The sequence below is a fragment of the Dermochelys coriacea genome, chromosome 4 (assembly GCF_009764565.3).
Source record: "Dermochelys coriacea isolate rDerCor1 chromosome 4, rDerCor1.pri.v4, whole genome shotgun sequence".
NCBI classification, from domain to species: Eukaryota; Metazoa; Chordata; order Testudines; family Dermochelyidae; genus Dermochelys; species Dermochelys coriacea.
This window is the reverse complement of record NC_050071.1, coordinates 61,430,078-61,456,033: the sequence shown is the minus strand read 5'-3', so window position 1 is coordinate 61,456,033 and position 25,956 is coordinate 61,430,078. Positions and strand designations below refer to the sequence as shown.

The 25,956-nt window shown below is 41.5% G+C and overlaps 1 protein-coding gene across 10 annotated transcripts in view; it reads right to left on the bottom strand.

Annotated features, from left to right (window-relative positions):
* Nucleotides 1–25,956, bottom strand: part of TMEM131L (transmembrane 131 like) — a 117,491-nt gene that overhangs the window by 54,032 nt on the left and 37,503 nt on the right. For 7 of the 10 annotated variants that reach the window (XM_038398703.2, XM_043513169.1, XM_043513175.1 and 4 more), the window contains 4 exons: nt 7,012–7,080; nt 5,576–5,699; nt 4,309–4,425; nt 878–988 (listed from right to left, as the gene is read on the bottom strand). In XM_038398703.2, the coding sequence (XP_038254631.1) occupies nt 878–988; nt 4,309–4,425; nt 5,576–5,699; nt 7,012–7,080 (421 nt within the window). The remainder of the gene's footprint in view (nt 1–877; nt 989–4,308; nt 4,426–5,575; nt 5,700–7,011; nt 7,081–25,956) is intronic. The other 3 variants (XM_043513171.1, XM_043513172.1, XM_043513170.1) reach the window with 1 other exon arrangement.

The following is a 25,956-nucleotide window of genomic DNA, read 5'->3' as shown; positions in this document are numbered from 1 at the left end:
CAGTTATTCCCATTCTCCTCTCTTTGGAAATGGATTATGCTAAACCAGCAAAACGTATTCTGATTCCAGAATAAGAGTATCTACACATGGGAGTTTTTCTGGAATTGCTATTCTGCTTTAAATTCACACCATTTTATTCTGGAATAACTGTCATTTGTACACAAGTCTAAAGTAAGAGACAATGGGTCTGACCCTCGAATGCCTTGAATTCCTTCAAAGCAAGTGCAGCGTGTGTGCAAACGGTCACCGTTCTGATACAGCAGCATTTTATTCAAACTTTGTGAAGGCACAAATAATTACACAAGGTTCAAAGCCATGGCAAATAGGCCAATAACTTTTTAAAATCTCTGTGGGCTTATTTTATACATTATTAACATGCAGAAAAGGTCACAAATACAATTTTTTGAACTCTGCAGGTCACCTTTAAATTAATAACTATTCTAGGGAGCTTTCACCCCAATTGTAGGCACCATGGTTAAAAAAGAAGTTTAATCAAGCTGTAAACAAACAAACAAAGGTAACCATATAAACAACTGTTCATGCCAATTTTTTAATTTAAACTTTACCTCCCCCCATGTTGTAATTCCTACCATAACATTACTGTGCCACTGCACAGAAACCAGACAATGACACTGTTGTTAAGAGAAAGTAAGACTGACCAGTAAGATTCACCCTCATACAACGTGAAATGTAAAAATCTTTTTAAAAAAACTCAAATTATGCAAATTGCAGTCAATTTTTTAAAAAAATTTGTTTCTTAATAACATAAGTAAAGATTTTTAATAGGTTTTTATTTGCATACCTGAAAATAAAAATGTAAGTTCCCATATTTCTAAGCTTATTAATGTTGTGTTTTTAAAAAAAATGCATACTGTACCAGTGTTGGTGAAATCTGGATGTTTTGGATACTTGGAAGCAGTAAACAGGTATTCACTAGCTGCTTGTTAGAATCTTCTGGAGAGGTTCCCATAGATCCCATTCCAAATACCTGTTGTAAAAACAGTACATTATTCCAACATTTGATATTTAGATAATCATCACAAACCATGAAACTTCATTTTGTTAGTAAGACTCCAAGAAAATCAATCAGTTTTTAAAATTACACTTTAAAAACAAAAGGTAACGCAGCATTTTGTGCAGAGAGTTTTACTCTAAAAAGTAATGACAGGTCTCTGTGCATTCATTAACTCAGACATTATGATGTATCCCTTATAAAAGGGCACCCATCAATGCAACGTATAGGTGTCTCCAAACAATTTAAAAAAAAAAAAAAAAGGCAAATTCTCTGTCTTTCAGGCAATTTTAATCGACTCATCAATACGTGGATGCTGCTGCTGCTTCTTGTGAACTGCACCATGGTATCAGACACCTCCAGCCAACAGCTCTTCTATCAAAAAGAACATTTGGGGAGAACACACATTTCATGCCTTCTTTACACAGAAAGCAGCAAAAGAGGGGACTTATTTTAAAAATTCCATGTCATCTTTAAAATGCATCATGTAGACTTTGTTGTTCACAGACCACTGAGAAGAACGGCATGGGGAATGAGTAAATTCATACTTTTACGACTGATATTTGGCTGAACCCAGTTTTCTTCAAAGCCGCGTTAGCAGAGCAGCAGCACACGGCATGCAGTGTTGTATTTCACAACAGAATAAGACTTTTTAAAACAAGCTTAACATCTGCAGAGAAATGCAGAATGGAATAAAAACATGAGGGGATCATACAGCTGCAAGAGTTTAATTTTTCTGCAACTGGGATAATCCTCTGCCCCTAATATTAAGTCAGGTTTTATTTAAAGATGAATTTGCTGATTGTGTTTCAATAACGTATTTACAGTTTCCTTTATCCAGCCTGTACATCAGTGCCAACCCATCAGCAGCCCCCAAACCTATATGGACCATAGAAAGGAAAATGTGAAGTTCTCCTCACCCCCAGTGATATCACAGGGAGGGCAGAGGGTTCATTAGTCTCTTCTAAAATCTTAGGTGCACACTGAACATGTTGAGAAGTGACTTTTTAATCTCTCATATTGCTTTCTTATTCCTCACCCCCCAAAACTTTTTTCAGTGAAGAGCCACATGCTAACTTTGAAATGTATTTTGATTACTGGTGCAAAGAGATGTCTTTGCTATACACCTCTACCCCGATATAACGTGGTCCTCGGGAGACAAAAAAAATCTCACCGCATTATAGGTGAGACTGCATTATATTGAACTTGCTTTGGCCCCTCCCCCGTTCTTTGTTCCCTAACTGCCCCCCCTCCAGAGACCCCATCCCTAATCACCCCCAGGACCCCACCTCCTACCCAACCCCCCTGCTTCCTGTCCCCTGACTGCTCCAACCCCTATCCACACCCCTCGCCCCCTGACAAGTACTAGGAAACGGGGCAACGTGGCCCCAGCCCGCTCCACTCCGCCACCTCCCAGCCGCAGCACTCTCCGCTTTCCTTGCCCCGGCCCCAGTCGTGTGCCTGGGGGGGGGGGTGGGAGGAGGGGAGGTCCCGCATTGACCTGCAGCGGGAAGCGGAGCGCCACAGTTGGGAGCTGGGGCCGGGCTGCTCCGCTTCTGCCGCTGCCTGTGAATGTGGGGGGGGGGGGGACCCCTTCCCCCAAGCCCGCTCCCCTGAGCGACACGGCTGAGGCTGGGGCTGGGGCAAGGGAAGTGGAGCGGGCTGCTCCCAGCCCCCCGCTAACCCTCCGGGCCACTCTGGGACTGCGGGGCCCCAAAAGTGCCCCCCCGAGCTCCTGCCTCCCAGACCCTCGGGAGGTGGGGAGAAAGCCCCTGACCACCCCCGAGACCCTCTGCCCCTTATCCAACGCCCCAGCCCGGCCCCCTTAACACGCTGCTTAGAGCAGCCTGTCGGAGCTTTACCACGTTGTATGCAAACCCACATTATATCGGGGTAGAGGTGTATTTTAAGGTGAAAAAAGTATACTCACCCTCATTTTCCCATAACTCAAAATCAGAGTAGTGGATTTTCCACAAGGAACATTAAAAAAAATTTTTTTTTACACATACTCACTGAAATATAAATAGGGTATAGAAACATCAAATGTGTTTTATATCCTTTATGCTGTCACAGTGCATCTTAACGCCTCCTGCACCACAAAAGTTATGCCTACCCTAGAGTGTGTGGCCCTGTTATAATTGAAGTTAAAGCTCTTACTTTATTCTATTAAAGATGACTGCCGTAAAAATCTTTGCAGACTGGTAAAATCTTGCTGTAAGTTAGTATCTCCACTGAAATTTGTATGTTACAACCAGGAATGAATTTGGTTTAATACATTCAGCCTCAGTGGCGAGTGAAATGACTGATCATTTTATAAAAACACCTTCCTACAGCTTGTCTACAAAAGGACAAGGTGAAATGAGATGTATGAAGAGCAACAAGTCAAATGAATGGGAAGAGAAGCTGGACAAAAAAGTGAGATGAAAATCAGCGGATAGTATACTGTTCTTCTAGTTTCCCTTAAAAAAAAAATCCCAACCACAGTTCTGAGCCTCTACTTGTGCCACACACCAATAGTGTGCATTATCAGGTATATTTTTCAAGTTAGTTGACCTACATCTCATTTTGATATTTCTTTCCTATTGCAGTCTCAGGATGAGGGAGTGGGCAATGTGGTTCAAGTTGGTGTTCTTTTTTTAAATAATGGAAGAAAAGAATTTAAAAATTAATCAAAGTGCAAAAAACCCCCCCCACAAATATGTAACATCCCCTTTAAAATATTTTAATGTCAAATAAGTTAAGAAATATGTGGTGAATTCTTCAGGTAACCAGATTAAGAGGAGCCTTCAGGTCACCAACCATCACTAACCCTTTTGTTTTATTTTCCAAGAAGCCTAAAACTGCTAAGACTTACCCCTTCCACCCTGTGAGACTCCACTGCATCTGTTCACAAAAGAACCCCAGTGTAGCTCGAAGACCACCTACACAGGACTCAGTAAATCTGTTTCCTAAACACTTCTAATTTATGTTACATCCCCGGATAGTGCATGCCAAGCTGCCACATGGTGTAGAAGCAGCTATTTGTGGTAGGTGGGCATAGACCCCAATCCTACAAACACACATGCTTAACTGTATTACTATGAGTAGCCCCAGTAATGAGAGAAACTGCATACAGTTGATAGTAACTGCCCAGTAAGTGCATACGTAAGGGTTTTTAGGACCAGGGCCTTAGTCAACGGCAAACTTTGCTCCCTTTATCCTGGTTATGTCAGGAATTCAATATATTTTCAAAATTGGATTTTTAAGTTAATGTCTTTAGATGTCATTTTTGAAGCACACATCAATTGAAAAGTTACCTGATATGAAAGTACTCCATGAGATGAGGTATTTATAAATAATGAACTTTCAATATTGCCTTCCTCTGTTGGCAGAAAGAGGACTCTGAAAGAAATTTTTCCCATTGCTGGAATCACCTAAAGAGACAACATAAAAGCCTGCTGCTCAATACAGCTAATAGCAGCTCCTTCCCTTTGACATCATCTATCATCAGACTTTTCTATATATGAATCCAGATGCATGAACCCCACAAATGCTGGGCCCCATCCCGCCAAGTACTGAGCACACTCAACTCCCAATAAAGACAAGAACTGAAAGCACTCAGCAATGTGCAATGTTGAGCCCTGAATTTTTAGAATATCAAATGGTCAGTTTGGATTTTTTTTAACAGAACACTCTAAAAGCTTGTCCACCTACACAATACCGATGTCCAAAAACTTTTCAGCCCAACAATTGGTTCTCTGTAGTTCAGTACATACTGTGAAGTGAACCAATGCATGAGGTATATGATGCTTAATGAACTGAGTCACAGTTAAGGTTGGGCATACAGTTTGGCAACTAACTCTGAGCCTAATTCATAAAAACAGGATCAAGTTTATGTCTGGAAAATTCTAACTCGTCCCCATTTATGTGAGCCAAGTTCAAGCTTATTTGCTGAACCATTCATCCAGCCCTAGTCAAAATGCTGATTGGATATAAGCAAACGGGGAAAAAAAAATACCAGCCCACCAGAAGAGGGTGAAATCTGGGCTTTGTAAAATTGTGAGCACCGCAGTGTACTTTTTACATACTTTAAATGTTCTTAAGCTTCACAAAGAGAGTTTAATTAAACAATTATCCTGAAGTTTGTTATTTTTATAACTGCAATCCAAAATCTTTAAAAAGCATTGTATTGTAAATCTCCTTTATAAGGAACATACAGGACTATATTCAAGAGATTGAGAATCCAAGGCTATAAACAGCTTAAGGCCTTTCAACTACTGAACTCCACAGAAGCACTATGGTACATACAGTAGAGTGGGATTTAACAAACCATCTTAACAATGACAAATTCTTTCCTTTCTCAGCCATCATAAAATGAGCCTCTCTTATTGTAGGAGGTTGAAATTTTCCCCCCCATCCGTCCAGGTATAAAAGTGAAACAAAAACACAAGCTAACAAACACAGAGAAAGAATGAGTTGGGGTAGCATGGAAAAAGAGCACAGAACAAAAACTTTAGGCCAAAACAAACATGAAGCTTTGGCACACCGCCACTGCATAGTTTCCAAGAGTACATCAACACTCACCCTGCTATGAACAGGAGACACATGAAAATGTCTAGTAGCTGTAAACACTGAATTCACTACAACTTCTCTATCCCTACTAGGGTTATAAGCATACAGCATTTTAGATCTGGGCAGTCCCAGTAACCTAAGGGAAAAAAAACAAAGTATTACTGATTTTATAGACACTGGTAATTTGCAAGAAAAATCAACACAAATTTTGGTGCTATTAAAACATTTTGATATGTAACAATTTGTCAGCTTAACGTATTTGAAGATTACACAACCCAGAATTTGACTCTTTAAAATATAAAGAAAAATAAATGACATTGAAACATATCGGTTACACACAGCAAAAAACAAAAACGGTCATTAACAGTTTGTGAAACATCATATATAGAGTGGTCAGGCTGGGTTGGTTTTTTTTTTTTTTTTACTTGCTGGATACAGATTTTTGAGGAAACTAATAAATTATGTTTAAGAGAAGTAAAAGCCTGGCTTGGTCAGTTGACAAAATGATTCTTTTAGGCCATATATTTTTGGTAAGAAGTTTGAAAGCTGTTTCTGATGCAGACATTCGCTGCTTCTTCTAGAACATTCCTTTAACTCACAAGGGGATTGTGCTTTTTGGTTACTGATGGGATAAAACTGCTTGCTAATCATTCTTTAAAAGCTTTCCTCTAGCCAAAACTTAAGCAGCACAGAAACCCTTATAGATTCTAGCTATGTATTTGTTTTTTTTGGAGATTTGGTTTCTTTTAAGTGTTAGTCTTGTCCGATAACAAGCCCACTTCCAGATCTACTGAGACAACTTATCTCATTAAGAGGCCATCCAACGGTAAGAACCTATTTGGTACAGCTACAGGAATCACCTACAAATGCTGTTTACTCAATGTTCACTAGTTTCCTGTCTACAGTCACACATTTTCCGTTTAACATCGTGTTCTACTCCCGAACCCTGAAGCTACCGTTTTCACCTGACCCCCAATGATCAATGTTCCTCAAACCCAGGAACTTTACTGCAGTCACAGTGGTGAGTCATATTTCTTGTGATTTGGGAGCAATGAGAGTATCTATACCTTGTCTATAACACTCTTTCTGAAAAAAACTCCCTTTGTTAACACTAGCCCAGCTACAGTTAGTGGGACAGGAACAGTCAGCATGCTAGCGCACAAAGATGTCAGTGTTTTTACTACGACTTGCTCTGAGCCACACTGCTAGGTATCTGGAAGAAGGAAGGCTGCTGGGAGCCTGGACCCTGTATGACGATGGCCTCAACAGGACAATGTGTCTGGGGATCTTTCTAGGGAGACCACTAAGATGATTTCCTTCCTTTGAGACCCCTCTTGTAGGATCTCCCATAGAAAGGAATGATCTGGGCTAATGCTCTTTCATTCCAAACTTGCCCCAATTTGGTAGTCCTCCTATTAACTAAAAGAACAATAATCTAAGATACTCACTGCATTCCAAAATGCAGAACCGAAGGATGAAAATGTAAAGCCTTCCCATTAGGTATCTTTGTTGAGAAGCTGAAAAAGAAAAAAATAATGATGAATATTTTGTTGACATGCTATTTTGAAACTGAGGCAGACTGCTACCTAATATGCACAACATGACATTCGTCTCATTATTGTGCTAACACTGATGTGCTCTCCTAATTTTACATCTCAAGTATACCGTTCCACAGCTTTTCATACATTCATCTGTAGAGCTGCACTATCCACACTTCTATAAAATTTCTATGGTGTGAAATATACTGGCAATCACGACAAGTGAAATTATGACTCAGGCTAAAATATTTCTTATGTGCAGAAAAGAATTTGGATGAAATCACAAGGACTGTAACACCATGCTTACATTATCCACAATTATTTCCAATAGCAAATCCTAGGTTTACAGATATTGCTTTAGCATCTCTTCTCCAAAGGTGTATTGAAGAAATAATGGGAGTAACATGCGTTTCAGTTGTCAGTTTACTCTTCTCTGCACTAGGGAAGTTTACAAAAAAATTCCCACCAGTTCTCTCATATCTTCAGCTACAGGTTACAGCCTTAGTGTAGACAAGGATTCCAGGTCTGGACCCATTTTCATCACTGTTTAAACTTTTCAACAAGATTAAACATGGTAGTGAAAACAGGTATGGACCCCAGAGCCTTGTCTACAATAGATATGCACCCAGTGTTAAATATATTTTAGAAAAGTTCCTTACTGTTGACTACATCTACGCTCATGTAGAGTACAGACACTGCACCCGCCCCCAAGCATGGTATAAATAGCAGTGTGTGGATGGTGCTGCTTAGGCCAATAAAGACATTCGGGTACATATACCCTACATAGCTCTCTACATGCCCAAGCAGCACCGCTCTTGTCTACACCATTATTTTTAACAGTGTAGTATCCCACTGTGGGAAACTTTCCACGCCACAGTGAAAGTCTCCAGCAGTGAGGAAAAGCTCTGGCAGGTGGAGCCAGCCAGGAAGGTTCCAGCAGCTCCCTGTGTTGGGAATGGCAGATGCTTTCACTGTCGAAATTAGCTCCACACTACAGTGTAGCCACAGCCTGCCTTTCACTGCAGTGTGTAGCTACACATACCCTAAACACCCAGACAAGGCCTTTTGTGTCACAGCCAGTGACCAGGTTCAGCCATATAGGGCAAAAGGCAGATACTTTGCAGAGGGTGCAGCTAAAGAAAGAGTAGCATCAATCTGAAGATATCAAATTATGTGATTTTAATTGTTGCAGTTTTGAACAGTTTTTGGTCGAGATCAAAGATGGAAGTTTGCAAATAGTATCATCAGAATCAATATTTATTATTTGTATCACAGTAGCACACAAAGTGATTGGGGACTTACTGTGTTACAAGCTGTACAAATGAACAGAAAGACACTCTGTGCCATAAAGCACTATCAGATTTCAAACAAGGTGCACCAAGTAAGTAACAAACAGTAGTAGGCAAGGAGGTAGGAGGATGGAGTTATTGATAACAATATGACATTGTTACATAGGTTTGCTAGGTCCACACCTTCATGGTTCAAGAAGTTTAACAAATAAATATGAGCTATCCTTGACTGCTATTCAGCCTAATCATTAACAGCCTTGAGAAAGAGAGGACAGTGGCCTTTTTAATTAGCTCAGGAAATGGATTTTATGGCACATGGTAGGACAGTTCATTGCTCACCTATTTCAAAATGCATACTTGTAATGTTATTCTTGAATAATTGCATATACTTATGTATTTATTTATTTCATATTCCAAATTGAAACAAACAAAAATAATCAATATTGGTAGGAAAGAGAAACAACAACATTGTTACAAGAACTCAACTTCAACTCAATTAAACCAAAAACTATCATCATTTTTCTTGGCCCTATATATATATATTTTTTTTTTAACGGAAGACTAGAAAATGGCACCCACGTTAAGGGGACTTAATGATTTTCTTCAACTGCAAATGTGTTCAAGAATGGACTCAGGACAAAACCGCAACTGAAAAGATATGATTTGTGCAAACACATTACACCACTGGTTCTTCTAGTTGTTCTATACTATCATTTCATTTAACAATTATGCAATCATCAAGAGCAGGCAAAGCCCAAGAGTACAACTAAAAATAGAGAGACTGGAGGAGCAGGGAGAGGGAAATCCATTGCTTTTTCTGATTCCGTTTTTTAATGGGGAAAAAGGCACCATGACAAACCTCTGATGCAATCTATCAGTTTATATCCTGAGGACTACCTGCAAAAAAAAGGAATAGAGCCTTTCTAAATGAAAAAAGAAAACAAGTACTTGTGGCACCTTAGAAACTAACAAATTTATTTGAGCATAAGCTTTCGTGAGCTACAGCTCACTTCATCGGATGCATCCGATGAAGTGAGCTATAGCTCACGAAAGCTTATGCTCTAATAAATTTGTTAGTCTCTAAGGTGCCACAAGTACTCGTTTTCTTTTTGCGAATACAGACTAACACGGCTGCTACTCTGAAACCTTTCTAAATGAAAGTATTTAATTCTCCACCATTTCTGGGCATTTTTTAAAATCTTCTGGAAGCCGGCAGAGCACTTATTTCTATTTCTGAGATGAAATACAATTTGGAAAGGCCACATCACCAGTGCCAACACTGCTCTGGCTGATCCAGCTGCACTTCTGTCCAGACAGAAAACCCGACTATGGATGCCTCTACCTAGGTACTGGTGTGGATTTGCAGAGACTGTGGCCTGTATTTCCCCATCACAGAAAACCAGGCTGGGGAGACCATCCAATGTGAGAGGTGTCTATCTGCAAAATCTCTCAGGAAGCACGTGGGAGAGCTACAAGAGGAGGTAGCTAAGCAGAGACAAATCTAGGCACATGAGGAATTCGTTGAAAATATGCGTATGGAAATCTCCAAAGCTGATGAAGCAATCCAGCCAGAGAAGACTTCTGTAGCACCACCAGGGAAGGAGAAAATGGCTCCTTCACAGGGAGGGAACTTGCTGCTTGTTACTTCTGGCAGCTGACAGTGCTCAACGCCTGCTCCCAACCCATCATCCACAAAGATTTAAAAAAAAAAAAAAAAAAAGAGTATGCTGCCCAGGCAAAGAGGGATGAGGAATCTCTCCCAAACATGGAGAAGGAGAAACCATGTACCCCTAAGGCTATGAGGATCATGGCCCCACTTTTAAGAGAAAACAAAGGGTGGTGGTCAGTGACTCCCTTCTAAGGGGGATGCAGGCATCCATCTGCCAGACTAACCTGGCATCCTGGGAAGTGTGCTGCCTGCCAGGGGCCCATAACCAAGACATTATGGAAGGCTTGCCAAGGATCATCCAGCCCTCTGACAACTACCCTATGCTGCTTGTCCATGTGTGCATTAATGATACTGCAAGGTATGACCTTGAGCAGATCAAAAGTGACTATCAGGCTCAGGGTGTGAAGGTGAAGGAGTTGGAGGCACCGGTGGTGTTCTGATCCAGCCTTCCAATCAAGGATGGGGCCCAGGTAGAGACAAACAGGTGAACCTGGAGGTGAACCACAGCTACACAGATGATCTCGCCAGGAGCGCTTCTGCTTTTTTAACATGGGATGCTGTTCCGAGAAGGTTTGTTGAGCAGAGACCAGGTCCACCTATCGAGGAAGGAGTACCTTCGGATGCAGACTGAGGAGGGCTTTAAACCAGGTTCGATGGGAGCAGGAGACAAAAGCCCATGGGTAAGTCCAAAACATGGAGACCTGGGTGAAGGGTCAGAACCTGGGGGGAACAAAGGCAACCATAGCAAGGACAAAGGAGGGAATATGGAGGAGAAATCTAATGAACATCTTAGTCCAATAGTTTTCAACCTTCTTTCTTTTGCAGACCCCTAAAAAATTTCACATGGAAGTATGGAACCTTTTGGAAATTTAACTTGTGATCCATGGACCCCCGTCATAGAAATCTTAGACTGAAAACTGACTGAATAGAATTCAACTATAAATGTTGCACATGTTCGGCACAGCACTTGATGCAGCATGAGAAAGGGCATTAAACTGTGGGCTTTTATGGTAACAACAACACTTCTGGGTTTTGACCTGTAGGTGGGGGTATTCACATACTTTTGATTGATCAGAAAAACTGAATGCCTTTTCTGGGATCTGAAACTTTCATAGTCACCTTTCGCAGACCTTGGAGCATTTGGCATCCTCTGCTCCTCTGAGCGCTTCCCACAGCGAGTCTGCCCCAGGCGGGGTCCTGGGGAAGCCAGAGGGTCCTGCACCCCAACTTCGCAGTCTGACGTGACTCTTAGCCAGCCAGTAAAACAGAAGGTTTATTAGATGACAGGAACATGGTCTAAAACAGAGCTTGTAGGTGCAGAGAACAGGACCCCTCAGCCGGGTCCATTTTGGGGGGCAGTAAGCCAGACAACCACGTCTGCACTTCACTCCATATCCCCAGCCAGCCCCATACTGACACTCTCCAGCCCCTCCTCCTCTGGGCTTTGTCCCTCTCCCAGGACAGGAGGGCACCCGATTCCTTTGTCCTCCAACCCTTTAGCTCTCATCTTGCAGGAGGAAAGGCCCAGGCCATCAGTTGCCAGGAAACAGGGTGTCGGCCATTCTCTGTGTCCAGACCCCTGCACACACCTGCCCTCTAGGGCTCTGCAATGATCATTCACCCTTATCCCACCACCTAGATACTTAAGAACTGCATAGGGGAAACTGTGGCACCCCCACACTATTCAGTGGACCACAGTTTGAAAATTAGATATCTTAGATATCTGTATGCTAATGCAAAAAGTATGGGGAATAAACAGGAAGAACTAGAAATACTAGTGAGTAATCACAATTATGACATAATTGGCATCAGAGAGACTTGGTGGGATAATTCACATGATTGGAATATTGGTATAGAACAGTACAGCTTGTTCAGGATCAATAGGGAGGGAAAAAAGGAGGAGGTGTTTTGTGTATCAAAGATGTATACTCTTGCACTGAGGTCAAAATAGAAGTGGGAGGCAGACCTGTTGAAAGTCTCTGGATAAGGATAAAAGGGATTAAAAAAACACCAAACCCCCCCCCCACAGATGATGTCATGGTAGGGGGTCTACTATAGAACACTTAACCAGGAAGAAGAGGTGGATGAGGCTTTTTTTAAGCAACTAACAAAATTATCCAAAGCACAGGACTTGTTGGTGATGGGGGACTTCAACTACTCAGACATCTGTTGGGAAAATAATACAGCAGGGCACAGATTATTCAACAAGTTCTTGGAATGCATTGGAGACAACTTTTTATTACAAAGTTTGAGAGAGCAACTAGGGGAGAGGCTATTCTAGATTTCATTCTGACAAATAAGGACAAACTATTTGATAATTTAAAGGCAGCTAGGTTGAAACTGCTCATGAAATGTCAGAGTTCATGATTCTAAGGCATGGTAGGAGGAAAAACAGCAAAATAAATACAATGGACTTCAAGAAGGCAGAATTTAGCATACAGAGTATAAGCAATACGATCCTGTGGGAAGCAAGTCTAAGGGAAAAAAGAACTCAGGAGAGTTGACAGTTTTTTAAAGAGATATTATTAAGTGCACAAGAGCAAACTATCCCAAAATGTAGAAAAAATAGGAACTATGGTAAGAGACCACCTCCTGGCTTAACCAGGAGATTTTCAATTACCTGAAACTCAAAATATAGAGATACACAAAAAATGGAAACTAGGTCAAATTACAGAGGACAAATGTAAAAAAAACAACAAGCACATAGACACAAAATTATAAAGGCATAAAATGAGATTAAACTAGGCTAGGCACATAAAGGGTAACAAAAACATTTTACAAATACATTGGAAGCATGAGGAAGACCAAGGAAAGGGTAGGCCCATTACTCAATGAGAACAGAATGGAAAACGCAGCAAGGTTAGCAGTGACCAGATGACAAAAGGTATGTCTACACTACCACTTAGGTCGGTATAACTTATGTCACTTAGGGGCATTAATAAGCCAACCTCCTGAGTGACATAAATTACACTGATGTAAGTGCCGACGTGAACAGAGTTATGTCAGCAGGAGAGCTTCTCCTGCCGACACAGCTACTTCTGCTTGTTGGGAACATGAGAGCTCTCTCCTGTCGGCTTAGAGCAGCTACACTAAAGAGCTTACAGCAGCACAGCTGCATCAGCCTAACCTAGTGAACATCAGTGTAAATAGGGTAGGATGGGAGGCTAAAACAAGAGAAAAACAAGTTAAGAATTACTGAGACAAGTTAAATATCTTCACGTGGGCAGGGCCTGACAAAATATGTCCTAGAATATTTAAGTAACTGGCTGAAGAGATCTCTGAGCCATTAGCGATCATCTCTGAGAACTGGTGGAGGACAGGAGAGATCCCAAAGGACTGGAAAAGGGCAAATATAATACCTGTATATATAAAAAGGGGGAAAAGGATAACCTGAGGAATTACAGACCCCTCAGCTTTACTTCGGTACTCAGAAAAATAAAAGAGCAAATATGCAAACAATTTGCAAGCACCTAGAAGATAAGTGATAAACAACAGTGAACATGGATTTGTGAAGAACAAGTCATGGCAAACCAACCTAACATACTTCTTTGATATGGTAATGAGTCTTGTGTCTAGGAGGGAAGCAGCAGATGTGATATATCTCAACTTTACTAAGACTTTTGATACTGTCTCATATGACCTTCTCATAAGCAAATTAGGGAAATGTGGCCTAGATGAACCTACTAAAAGGGGAGTGCAGAAATGGTTGGAAAACCATACTCGGATCAGTTATCAATGGTTCACAATCAAGCTGGAAGGACATATCAAGCGGGGTTCCACAGGGATCTGCCCTGGGTCTGGTTCTACTCAATATCTTTATAAATGATTTGGATAATGGCACAAAGTCTACACTTATAGTTTGTGGATAACCAAGCTGGGAGGGTTGCAAGTGCTTGAGAGGACAGGATCAGACTTCAAAATGACCTTGACAAACTGAAGAAATGGTCTGAAATAAAACAGGATGAAATTCAATAAAGACAAATGCAAAATACTCTGTTTAGGAAGGAACAATCAATCAGTTGCACACATATGAAATGGGAAATGACTGCCTAGGAATGAGAGTCAACAATGTAATACTGTTGGGAAAAAAAGCGAACATCATTCTGGGATGTATTAGCAGGAGAATTGTAAGCAACGCACAAGACCTCAACTGGAGAACTGTGTCCAATTCTGGGCACCACATTTTCGGAAAGAGGTGGACAAACTGGAGAATTCAAGGGGGGGGGGGGGATTAAAGGTCTAGAAAACATGACCTACAGTGAAAAGATTGAAAAAAATTGGGTTTGTTTAGTATGGAGAAGAGAAGACCAGGGGGAAACATGATAACAGTCTCCAAGTACATAAAAGGTTATAAAGAAGAGGGTGATAAATCTCTCTCCTTATCCACTGAGGACAGGACAAGAAATAATGGGCTTAAATTGCAGCAAGGGAGATTTAGGTTAGACATTAGGAAAAACTTCCAAACTGTAAGGGAAGCGCTAAGCACTAGATTAGGGGTTTTCAAACCGTGGGTCGGGACCCCAAAGCGAGTCACGACCCTGTTCTAATGCGGTTGCCAGGGCTGGCATTGGACTTGCTGGAGCCCAGGGCTGAAGCCAATGCCTGAGCCCCAAAGCCCAGCGCTGTAGCCGAAGCCCAAGGGCTTCAGCTCTAGGCAGCAGGGCTCAGGTTACAGGTCCCCTGCCTGAGACTGAAGCCCTGGGGCTTCGGCTTTGCCCTCCCCCCCCCGCCCAGGGCAGTGGGCTCAGGCTTTGTTCCCCCCCTCCTGGGGTTGTGTAGTGATTTTTGTTGTCAGAAAGTTGTTGCGGTGCAATGAAGTTTGAGAACCCCTGCACTAGACCAAATTACCTAGGGAAGTTGTGGAAACTGTCATTGGAGGATTAAGAACAAGCTAGACAAACACTTGTCAGAGTTGGGCTATATACAGGGGTTCTCAGGGCAAATTTTTTGGTGGCCTCAGAGTGCGGCTGCCAACTCTTGCTGGTGGCCGCTCTCACACTATTTCCTAAAATACTTTATTAGCTTTAAGGAAAACAAATCATTGTAATTTATTTATTGCTAGCTAGTAAGTCCCTTGTGAAAAGTGATATTAACAAATGTACAAGTATCATTTTTCACAGCAGACTTACTCAGCCCCGGCAAGCCTGGAAACAAATTAAGCCCTAAATGGCCAATGGAGGCAGCAGAGCCTGAAGCTGTGCAGCTGGAGCCAGGGACTGGAGCCTGAAGCCCTGCAGCCAGAGCCTGCCACCCCACCATCCCAGGGGTGAACCCCACCGCCCCTGGGAAGGTGGAGAACTCACTGGGTGCCTGCTCCTCCAGCATTGTGCCCCAGGTGTCTCCAGAGGGAGGCAGGACCCAACCCCTACTGGCAGCTCCAGCAACCAACACCAAGGCAGGGCATCCAGGAGCAACAGGGAGGGGGAATGGCTGTTAATTTCCCCCCCCCCCCCGCATCCCTCCAGCCCAGGAGGCTTGGCCGCAAGTCCCTGGTGGCCACATTTGAGAAATGCTGGTCTATAATAATTAGTTCAGCCTAAGTGCAGGGGACTGGACTAGATGGCCTATCGAGGTCCCTTCCAGTCCTACAATTCTCTTATTCCAATAAGTTTCAAGTCCAGCAGTTTTTTAAATACGACACTGAAAACTGATGACATTTAAAAAAATGTCACCATCTTTAAAAAAAAAAAACAACCAAAAAAAACCTGTCTCAGTAATGGATTCATCTCAAATTATGCCAGAACTTCTCTTCTGGCCACACATCACATGCCCCCAAAAGTGCACAAGGCCTTCCATGAAAAACTTAGGGATTGGGGGAGAGAGACAAATATCAGCCCAATAATATAAACAAATAGGAGTATAAATCCCTCTTAACAATAAAAATACATTAGGTTTCCAGCTACTTTAAGATCTCCAATTCCTTTGTAAATTGACAAATATCATTGCATTAAGTAACTGGCTGAATGAAACGAAGCCCAATATTCAACCTGATGGCATTTCTCTGTCTTTCTGTAACACAACAGCTTTTGCACACAGCATCCAATCAGTTCCAACATTTCAGAAAACGTTCTAGGCATCGGTGGGCAGAACCCTGCTGACTTTGGTGAAAATGGGGGACGCACACAGCCTCTGGCATGGAGGTGATGAATGTGGGACAACGGTATGGGAAATGGAGACCTACAGAGCCCCAGCATGTGGCAGACGGGATACGGAGATGAGTTATGGGGACGCACACAAAGCCCCGGGCACTGGGGGAGAAGAGGGGACCCTGGTATGAAGGGGGAAGAGAAAAAGGAGAAAAACTTGAAAATATGAGTTCTAAACACTCAAAATGAAAAAGGCAAATAACAAGAACCCATAATGTGTTATTTTTAACATCCAAAGGTGCTGGCACTAGGGTTGTTGGCATGAAGTGGTTTTCATCATATACGGTTTTTACAGTTTGGTTCAATGGCTCTCAGTAACCCCCCATACAAATTGTTCCAGCGCCCCATTAACATCTCATGATTTTGGGGGGTTGATTCCACAACTTTTGAATGCTTGGGGTTGTCAATACTGTGTCACAAACTCACTACTATGCTTTGCACTAGACTAGACTGTAATGTCTTTGGAACAAGGGCTCTTAGGCCTGGTCTACACTTACAAATTAGATCAACCTAGCTATTGTGAAAAACTTCACCCCCTGCGTGCTGTGGTTAGGTCAACCTAACCCACAACGTAGTCATGTAGAAGAATTCTTCTGACAACCTAGCTACTGCTTCGCGGAGAGGTGGATTAACTACATCCACAAAAAAAAAAATCCTTCACTGATGTAGGAAGTGTCTGTGCTGCAGGGGCATACCTACTGTAGCAACTGTAGGGCAGACGTATCCTTACTTTGTATTCGCACAGTGCCTGGCACAATGAGGCTCCAATCTCAGTTGGATCCTCTAGCAACAGCTCCTGCAGTAGGGGCCAAAGCTGTGTTATCCATGATAAACATGCAAGAGGTGGCAACCATATAGGACTGAATTCTGCAAAACAGTTAAGTTCATGCACAACTTTGCAGTACCATTGATACAAGGACTTTGTAGGATTCATACCTAAACCATTAAAGGGTGGCCAATTATGTTTTTTTCCTAATTACATCAGATTTGTAATTATCAAATGCATAATGTCTTGCAGCACAAACTTTAATAAATACCAGGCTTAACTATCAGTAAAATGCAAGGACAAAGTTAAAAGTTAGGATCCTCTCTCCACCCCTGTAGCAAAAAAATAAATATAAACGGACTCACGGGAAAACTGCCAAAAATGTTAGATACCTAATTTGACAAAATCAAGAGAATTATACACAATCTAGTGTTGAAGACCTAAAGATAGATGTTAAATTCTATAATGAATACGACAATGACAGAAAATAGCCATTTCCTCCAGACATTTTTGTATATGCACACATGCATTGAGTTTGTTTCAGAAGAGCACCAAAGGTATAGGTCTACAATAAAACATGCTTAACACCACAGTGCAAGTACAAGTTCTCTCATAAATCAACCCCCACCATCTGAAATAACGGATTATTTACTGATGGTCAGTAAATAAAAAAACACGACTTTAGAAACAACTTAAAAGTAATTTTAAATAATTTTCTGAAATCTCTTCTGCCAAAACAGTCTACTGTCAGCATGATTCCATTTAACCAGGGTGGAATGATTTACATTAAAAAGTTATTTAAATCATTGATTTTAATCATAATTTAAATCAGCAAGCAGGAAACTTTGATTTACATAATGAATTTTAATCTTGTTTTATACATATACACTTATTTTTACTTTCCTAAAGAATGGCCAATTCTCATTTGTTGGTATAAGTTGGCACTTCTCTTGGCTAACCGGGATGATATACTATAACTATATTTATTTAAGCTATTTTTATAGATTAACATATTCTAACTCATTCTTATTTTTATAGGGTTTTTTTGTTATGTTAGATAATGGTGCATGATTAAGGCCCTACTTAATTTGCAATATCATGGAAATTGTGGGTCCCACAATATTAAACTTCCACCACAATTTTGATTTTAATTAACTTACTTTACACAATCCACAATTTTGCATACATTTTGAGGTTTGCAACACACACATATTTCCCCATTAGCACAGTCAAACCCCATTTATCCGAGCTTGTAATAGCTGGGGCTGGGAATCAGGCTGTCAGCCTCACACATGGTGGGGCTCCCGCTGTCAGCTCTGTGCATTAATGACTAATATAGTTGCAGCGGGCTCTGATATGGGGCCGGGGTTGAGGGATTTGGAGTGCAGGAGGGGACTCTGGGCTAGGACCGAGTGGTACGGAGTGCGGGAGGGGGCACTAGGCTGGGGCAGGGAGTTGGGGTGCGGGGGTGGGTGTGAGGGCTCTGGTTTGGAGGTACAGACTCTGGGGTGGGGATGAGGGGTTTGGGATGCAGGAGGGTGGTGGGCTGGGACCAAGGGGTTTGGAGGGGGATCAGGGCTGGAACAGGAGGGTGGGGGTGTGAGGGCTCTGGCTGAGGGTGTGAGCTCTGGGATGGGGCTGGGGATGAGGGGGTTGGGGTGCAGGAGGGTGTCTGGACAGGGACCAAGTGATTCAGGGGGCAGGAGGGGGTTCAGGGATGAGGCAGGGGAGCACAGCAGGGGGGTGAGGGCTCTGTCTGGGGGTGGAGATGAGGGGCTAGGGGTATAGGAGAGTTCTTAGGGTTGGGATCGAGGGGTTCAGAGGGCAGGAAGGGAATCAGGGCTGGGGCAGGGGGTTGAGGTCCAGGAGGGGGGCAGGGGTTCAGGCTCCAGATGGCACTTACCTCAAGAAGCTCCCAAAAGCAGCAGCATGTCCTCCCTCCAGCTCCTACATGGAGGCGCAGCCAGGCAACTCTGTGCGCTGCCTTGTTCGCAGGCGCCGCCCCCGCAGCTCCCACTGGCTGCAGTTCCCAGCCAATGGGAGCTGCGGGGGTGGTGCTTGAGGCAGGAGCAGCATACGGAGCCCGCTGGCTGCCCTACACGAAGGAGACAAAGGGGGGACATGCAGGCTGTTTCCCGGGAGCTGACAGAGTGGAGGGTAGCAGGGAGCCTGCCAGCCCCGCTGCGCGGCGCTGTCAACCCGACAGTCAACAGTCTGGTCAGCAGTGCTGACCGGAGCTGCCAGGATCCCTTTTCAACCGGAGGTTCCAGTTGAAAACCGGACATCTGGTCACCCGACCTAAAGGCTCAGAAACCAGAAGGCAAATAAAAAGACCTCCAAGTTTATTATTTTTAAACCATTTGCTGATCTGAGGGGAGAGAGGCTTGATTAATGGATTTTGAATACTTGGCGTTGGCAATACAGGTAGCTTTCTGAAATCTCAGGCCACTTAAGGTGACTCAAGCTGTGCCCCCCAAAACACTAGTTACTTTTGAAAAGTTAATTCTGGAAAGTTATTCATGTAGGATGTATCTCGCATCAAAATATTCAAACCTGGGTACATGCAAACAACCAAATAAATAAATAATGTGGTCTGATTTTGAAAAATGCTGAACACTTCCAACTCCCATTGGCTTCACTGGGAGCTACCAAATGCTCTGTACCTCTGAAAATCAGCCTGTTTATTTAGGTTCCTGATTTTAGCAATGAGCTTTGAAAATACTGGCCTAGTTCTCGAGAACGTGGTACTATTAACCTGTTTCTTAAGAAGAATTATAAAAAAGTGAAATTCTTATTGTACACAAAACACTTTTTTTTTTTTACCATGTCAGCATTCACCTTTCTTAGGCTAAAACTGTATGTAAGACATCCTGCTTATGGGTCTTAATAATACTTTGAATTTCAATAGTACCTCTTTATCCAAAGTTCACAACAAAGCACTTTACAAAAATTAGCCAAACTGCACAACATCCTTGTGAAATAGATAGGAAAATATATTCTTAAGGAAACAGAATCATTGATCAACTCACTGATTACATTGTACTTAATGCTGATCTACGTGCTTTCTTCTAAACCAGAATATAACTCATTTCAACATTTTTCAGCCCTGTTTACACTGCCCAAGAAAGCTGCGTTTCCGACAAGAGCTGTTTTTAAACCCAGTTCTGACTAACATGATTTGAACTCTAGCATAAAAAGACCCAATAATAATGACAAATAATGACAAACGAATAATGACAAAACAAACATTGATTTTATCCTGGCTGCCTTTGTTAAATTCTTTTGAACACTACAATAAAACACAAGTTAACAGGAAAAAAAGGTGAAAGTTAAAAAAGAAAAAAAACTGGCAGCAAATGGAGATGAGATGGTGACAGAGTTGAAACATCTAGTCCATTACAATACGTTTTACATAATTTTATTAGAGATTATGGGAGGGTTGACCAAAAGTTGTGGGAGGGTTGACCAAAAGTCTTTCACCAGCACAGTTTATTTAAAAAACTTTCCCCCATGAAGAACAGCCCATTTTTGGCAATTCAGCAGCCCTGCTTCAAGTATTTCACTTTCATGCATAAGTGCATTTTAATATTCATCTTGCACACAACTAGCTCCTCATTTGAAAGAATGGGGGAGGAGGTTATTGACAGGAAATACAATGGGCCTGCAAAACTCTCAGAAATAGGAAGTTACATTCTTGTTAAATATCATTACACCCAACCATTTCCTTTTTCTATCTACAGCTGTGACCAAAAAATTGCCATCTTCACAAAAGCCATTTTAAGCTAACCCAAAACACTTCAGCAAAAAGTATTTAAAAGTTCTGTAGCAGGTACAAGCCTAGCCTATTTAATTATTAACATTTATAATCTTCCTGCAGCTGCTGCTTTTTGCTGTTGTGTTAAGATAATCCAGGCCTTTCAATTTCTTTTTAAAATGAAAGGGCACAGACGTGGAAACACCCCTATGTAGATCTTAGACCTATATGGTAAATATTAAAGCCTTCACAAAGTCCCCTGCCCTCTCTCTTCCCCCTGAAACTAACATAAAAAGGAACACTAACTAAAAAAGAAACTAAACAAATGACAGAAATCTAGAGCCAAGACTTACAGACTCACACTAACTTTAGCTTATTCCCTTGAGTCTAGATGTTGCATCTGAGACAGCTGGCTCCTGTCAAGGGCTCACAGAACAGTGGGTGATTTCACATACCATATGAGCTGCAATACCCAGCCACAACAGTTTGACACAGAAGAGGTGAGTTTCAGCCTAGACTTTGAATTTCATGCCTTTTTATATTTCAGTCAGACCTTTAAAACCACTATTTTAATTATGTTTACACATTAGCTAACAAGGAATGCGAAGTATATCTGTACTTCTCAAACGCAGTTTTTGGTTTACACAACTATGTGAAAACACAAAATGAAAACAGGTATGCAAAACTACATACAGCTATTTACACTATCAGGATGAACAGAGTCTAATGTTATGTAAGCTACAGAAAAGCAAATATTGCAGTATGTTGTGCAGATGGACCCAAGCAGTGAAGCATTTCACAGTCCTACAAGACAGTGGAAACAGAGTGTCTCTATTGAAAGCTTAAGCAAACATACAGCTGTCTTTTTCCAAAATCATTTCACAAAATATTTGCTAGAGAAAAAAACCCCACAAATCCAAATTTTCTCAATGCTATGGAAAATGCATTTTTATTAGAAACATTTTATAGCTGCTATTGCTTATTAAAACTCATTCTCTTCTCCAAGAGAGGAAATTAAATACAATATTTCACAGCAAGTGCAGACTAATCAGAATATAAAGCACACAGATAAGGTTTCTAATAGCACTCCATCTTTCATATCATTAAATAGCATTTCTGTAATTGCAAAATTTCAAGTAACACAAAATCTACAGAGAAAGAGTAGTGCTACACTTTAGCCTATTTGTACTTTACCTGCAGCACTGCTGCAGGGTGAAATTGACTATGGTTACATAATCCTACTCAAATTCAGTCACAACAGGGGCCATGGCAAAAGTGCTGTTATGCTTGAACACAATGCTACTCTTCCTCTGCAGGTGTCAGTCTTAGATCTTAAAGAGTGCTGAAGGGGAAAGACACAAAGAAAAAAAAGGAGATAAAGCCATAAACAGAAAAAAAGCTGTAGTCATGCTCCATGCAGCCATGGTCCAAAATCCTCTCCTCTCCCCTCCCCCCCACTTTACTACCATATTTTTTCAAATGGGATTATGTCTTCTTTGCTCTCTCTCAAACAAAGTTTAGAAACTGCTAAACCAAGCTTTTTTTTATTTTGGTACAATAACCCACTGGATTATCATGCTACAAATAAATTAATTTACAACTGTAATCATACTAATACCACCTTATGTTGCAGTTGTGATTTTCTACAGAAATTCAAAAAGCTTTCTTTACAGGGGCCTTTACAGAAGTACTACAGTATTTTACAGTAAATAGTCCAATACCGATTACAATAAAATTACATTGCTTTGATTCATTACAGTATATTATTTCTTTATACGCATTTTATTGTTTCCCAGCTGTGTGTTTTCATCTACTATATACTCCAACAAACAAGTAATGTCTATCTACTTTCAAATAAAGTGTTTATTCTCTATATGCAACACACACAGCCAGCTCACTCCTCCTACTATACTTCCCAAGTAAATCCCCTTTCTTTTTCTATTCACAGAAAGAGGAAATCCTGAATGCTGCATGCTATAATCATTTCCACATCCTGACCCAAAGTAAGCCAACCACTTTAACGCAAGGACAATACAGAGATAAGGGACTGGGAGAATTTCTCTAGCTACATCTTCTGAAATATGTAGCTTGCAAGCCTGCTTTGTATCACTCAGCACTTATGGTCATGGTATGCAAAAAGAAAATACCACAATTTAGTGCTATTCATAAGAGGAAGAAGCCCTTTTCTAGTACATCCTTGACCTACTCTAAATGTGACAGCATGTGTTATACTTTGTGAAATTCCACTGTTAAAGAATACAAATGTACAGTATGAAAAAACTTACACTAGAGCAAATCAGAAATATTTGGCAAAAAAAATAAAATGTTTGCATTATCAGGATTAGTAAAGTTATAATGGTCAGTGCAAAAATTTGCCAAATCCTTACAAAAATATCTGGGATCTGTTGACATCAGTATACACCTTGGGTAGTAGTTCATAGAGCCAATTCTTCTAAGGCACTGAATATTGCAACCCACAGCTATTAAATAAAGCAGAACCATATGAAACAAACACTGCTCCATAGACTTGTTAACAAAATGTCTTCCATTACTTTTGCTTGAAAAACTCATGTATATCATGGCTGGGATGCCAACCCCCAGAGTTTAGCTTCCAGACATGACATCCTGAGTTAAGAAGCTAACATTTGTATACTTAAACAGAATAACTTCTTGCTAACATTTTTAAATTACTGTTTCTCTCAGAAGTCAGCTTTGGCTACCCTGAAATCAGTTCAGTGAAAATACCATAGTAAGGTACTGCATCAAGACTTCACCTTCTTTAGGTTCTAGTAATTCCTCTGTTCTGAAACAAGAAAAGCTAAGCAAAATTAGCTAATTTTGCTCCTGGCAAAAGATTGCTCTATAGTGTGGCTAAATACGAAATATGGACTTCAATTTTTTCTCATAGTGTTTTTATTCTATTTTATTTTTTAAATATAATATCAACACCCAAATAGAGGCCATGATCCTGCATAAGAATCCAGTAGCATTTACCTCTACCCATGCAAAATCTCATTGAAATCAACAGGGCCCTGGATGGGTACAGGAATCCATGCTAGTGGATCATGATTCAGGATTGAAGTCTAAAGTATGATGAGGATTATTAAAATGTACAAGAGTGCTTTTCGTGGACTGCCACGTGTGACCTCCGTTCATTGCAAACCAGTTTGGCAAGAGCTGGCAACACTTGAGGCATCCCTCTATATGTTGAATACAACCCCTTGAGCTGGTAAAGCAGCAGCGTTGTTGGGTTATAAAGGGAGCTGCATTTAGTTATCTTAAGATGGAAGGAGTGGTGGCTGTAAATGAGGTTCTGAGAGATCACGAAAGTTCAACAAGAAAAGCAGAGGACGTGGCAAGAAGAAGTAGGAAACATAAGAATTCCCAGACTGGATTAGACCCATGCTCCATCTAGTTCAGTACCCTGGCTCTGACAACGACCAGCACTAGACAGCATAGAGCAGGGGTTCTCAAACTGGGGGTTGTGACCCCTCAGGGGGTCACGAGGTTATTACATGGGGGGGTCGTGAGCTGTCAGCCTCCACCCCGAACCCCACTTCGCCTCCAGCATTTACAATGGTATTAAATATATAAAAACGTGTTTTAATTTATAAAGGGGGGATCACACTCAAAGGCTTTCTGTGTGAAAGGGGTCACCAGTACAAAAGTTTGAGAACCCCTGGCATAGAGATGCAACCCCCCCCCACCCATTCCCAGTACAGTTAAGGGCTGAGTAAGCACCTATTCCAACACAAGATATATTCCAGTTGTTTGTAAACTGTGACATTTGTCATTCCATAACAATTGTAGTACAACAGTATCTTCTATTCAAAATTTAGGAAGATAAATACTGTGGCGCAATAAGCGTTATGGGGAAATACTGGGGTAAATTTAACAACATAAGAACAGCCATACTGGATCAGACCCAAGGTCCGTCTAGCCCAGTATCCTGTCTTCCTACAGTGGCCAATGCCAGGTGCTTCAGAGGGAATGAACAGAACAGGTACATCCCCTGTTGTCCATTCCCAGCTTCTGGCAAACAGGCTAGGGACACCATCCCAGCCCATACTGGCTAATAGCCACTGATGGACCTATTCTCCATGAACTTATCTAATTCTTTTTTTAACCTTGTTATAGTCTTGGCCTTCCCAATACCCTCTGGGACAGAGTTCCACAGGTTGACTGTGCATTGTGTGAATGAATATTTCCTTTTGTTTGTTTTAAACCTGCTGCCTATTAATTTCATTTGGTGACCCTCAGTATTGTGTTACGAGAAGGAGTAAATAACACTTCCTTATTTACTTTCTCCACACCAGTCATGATTTTATAGACCTCAATCATATCCCCCCTTACTCGTCTCTTTTCCAAGCTGAAAAGTCCCAGTCTTATTAATCTCTCCTCATATTAAATTAGTTTTTTAATTATGCCAACTGTAGGTCTTTCCCACTGGTGTGTTCTTACAATAGTAGATTAAAAATTAGAACTTTCCCTTCCAAATTTCCTCACGCTGCTAGCATTAAACAATCCCTTTGAGAATTATATTCATAGTGAATCTGTATTTTTATTGCCCCACCTATTTGTTGCAAGATATTGCCAACCACACACACAATATTGATAGGATAAAAATGACGCGTCTTCTCAGCTCCCCATTCCTCACGATCCATTCGCTTGTCTCTCTCACCAACAGAAGTTGTTCCAGTGAAAGATGTTTCCTCACCCATCTTGTCTATCTAACATCCTGGGACAAAGACAGCTAAAACACTGCATACAAAATCTAGGTCAATTTGTGGGGGTAAGGACGTGTGCACGTTTTCTCAAAACCAAAGTCAATGCCACCAATTTAGCACTCATAACCAACACAACATTTAACCAACCTAAGTCCTAAAAAAGGACCCAAGATGATGGTAGGGAAGAGAGTGGCAAAACAGAGATAGGGCTGCTGTGCAAATTGCTGCTGACGTTGGACTTATCACTTAGACAGGCCCCGAACACCATCTAAATTACACTGGGTTCTTCTCCAATCCCAGAGCAGCCCCAGATCACAAAGGCGGCTTAAAGCTATGTCAGAGGGTCCCAGCCTCCCTCTCCTTAGACTGGGAGATCTGTGCTGCACCTCCTGGAGGCACAGCACAGTATCTCAACCTTACATTGTGCTTATACTCTGGAAAATTGTCACTATGAAGCACCATGTTTACTTTCTCATAATAAACTTCTATATTAAATTTGCACAG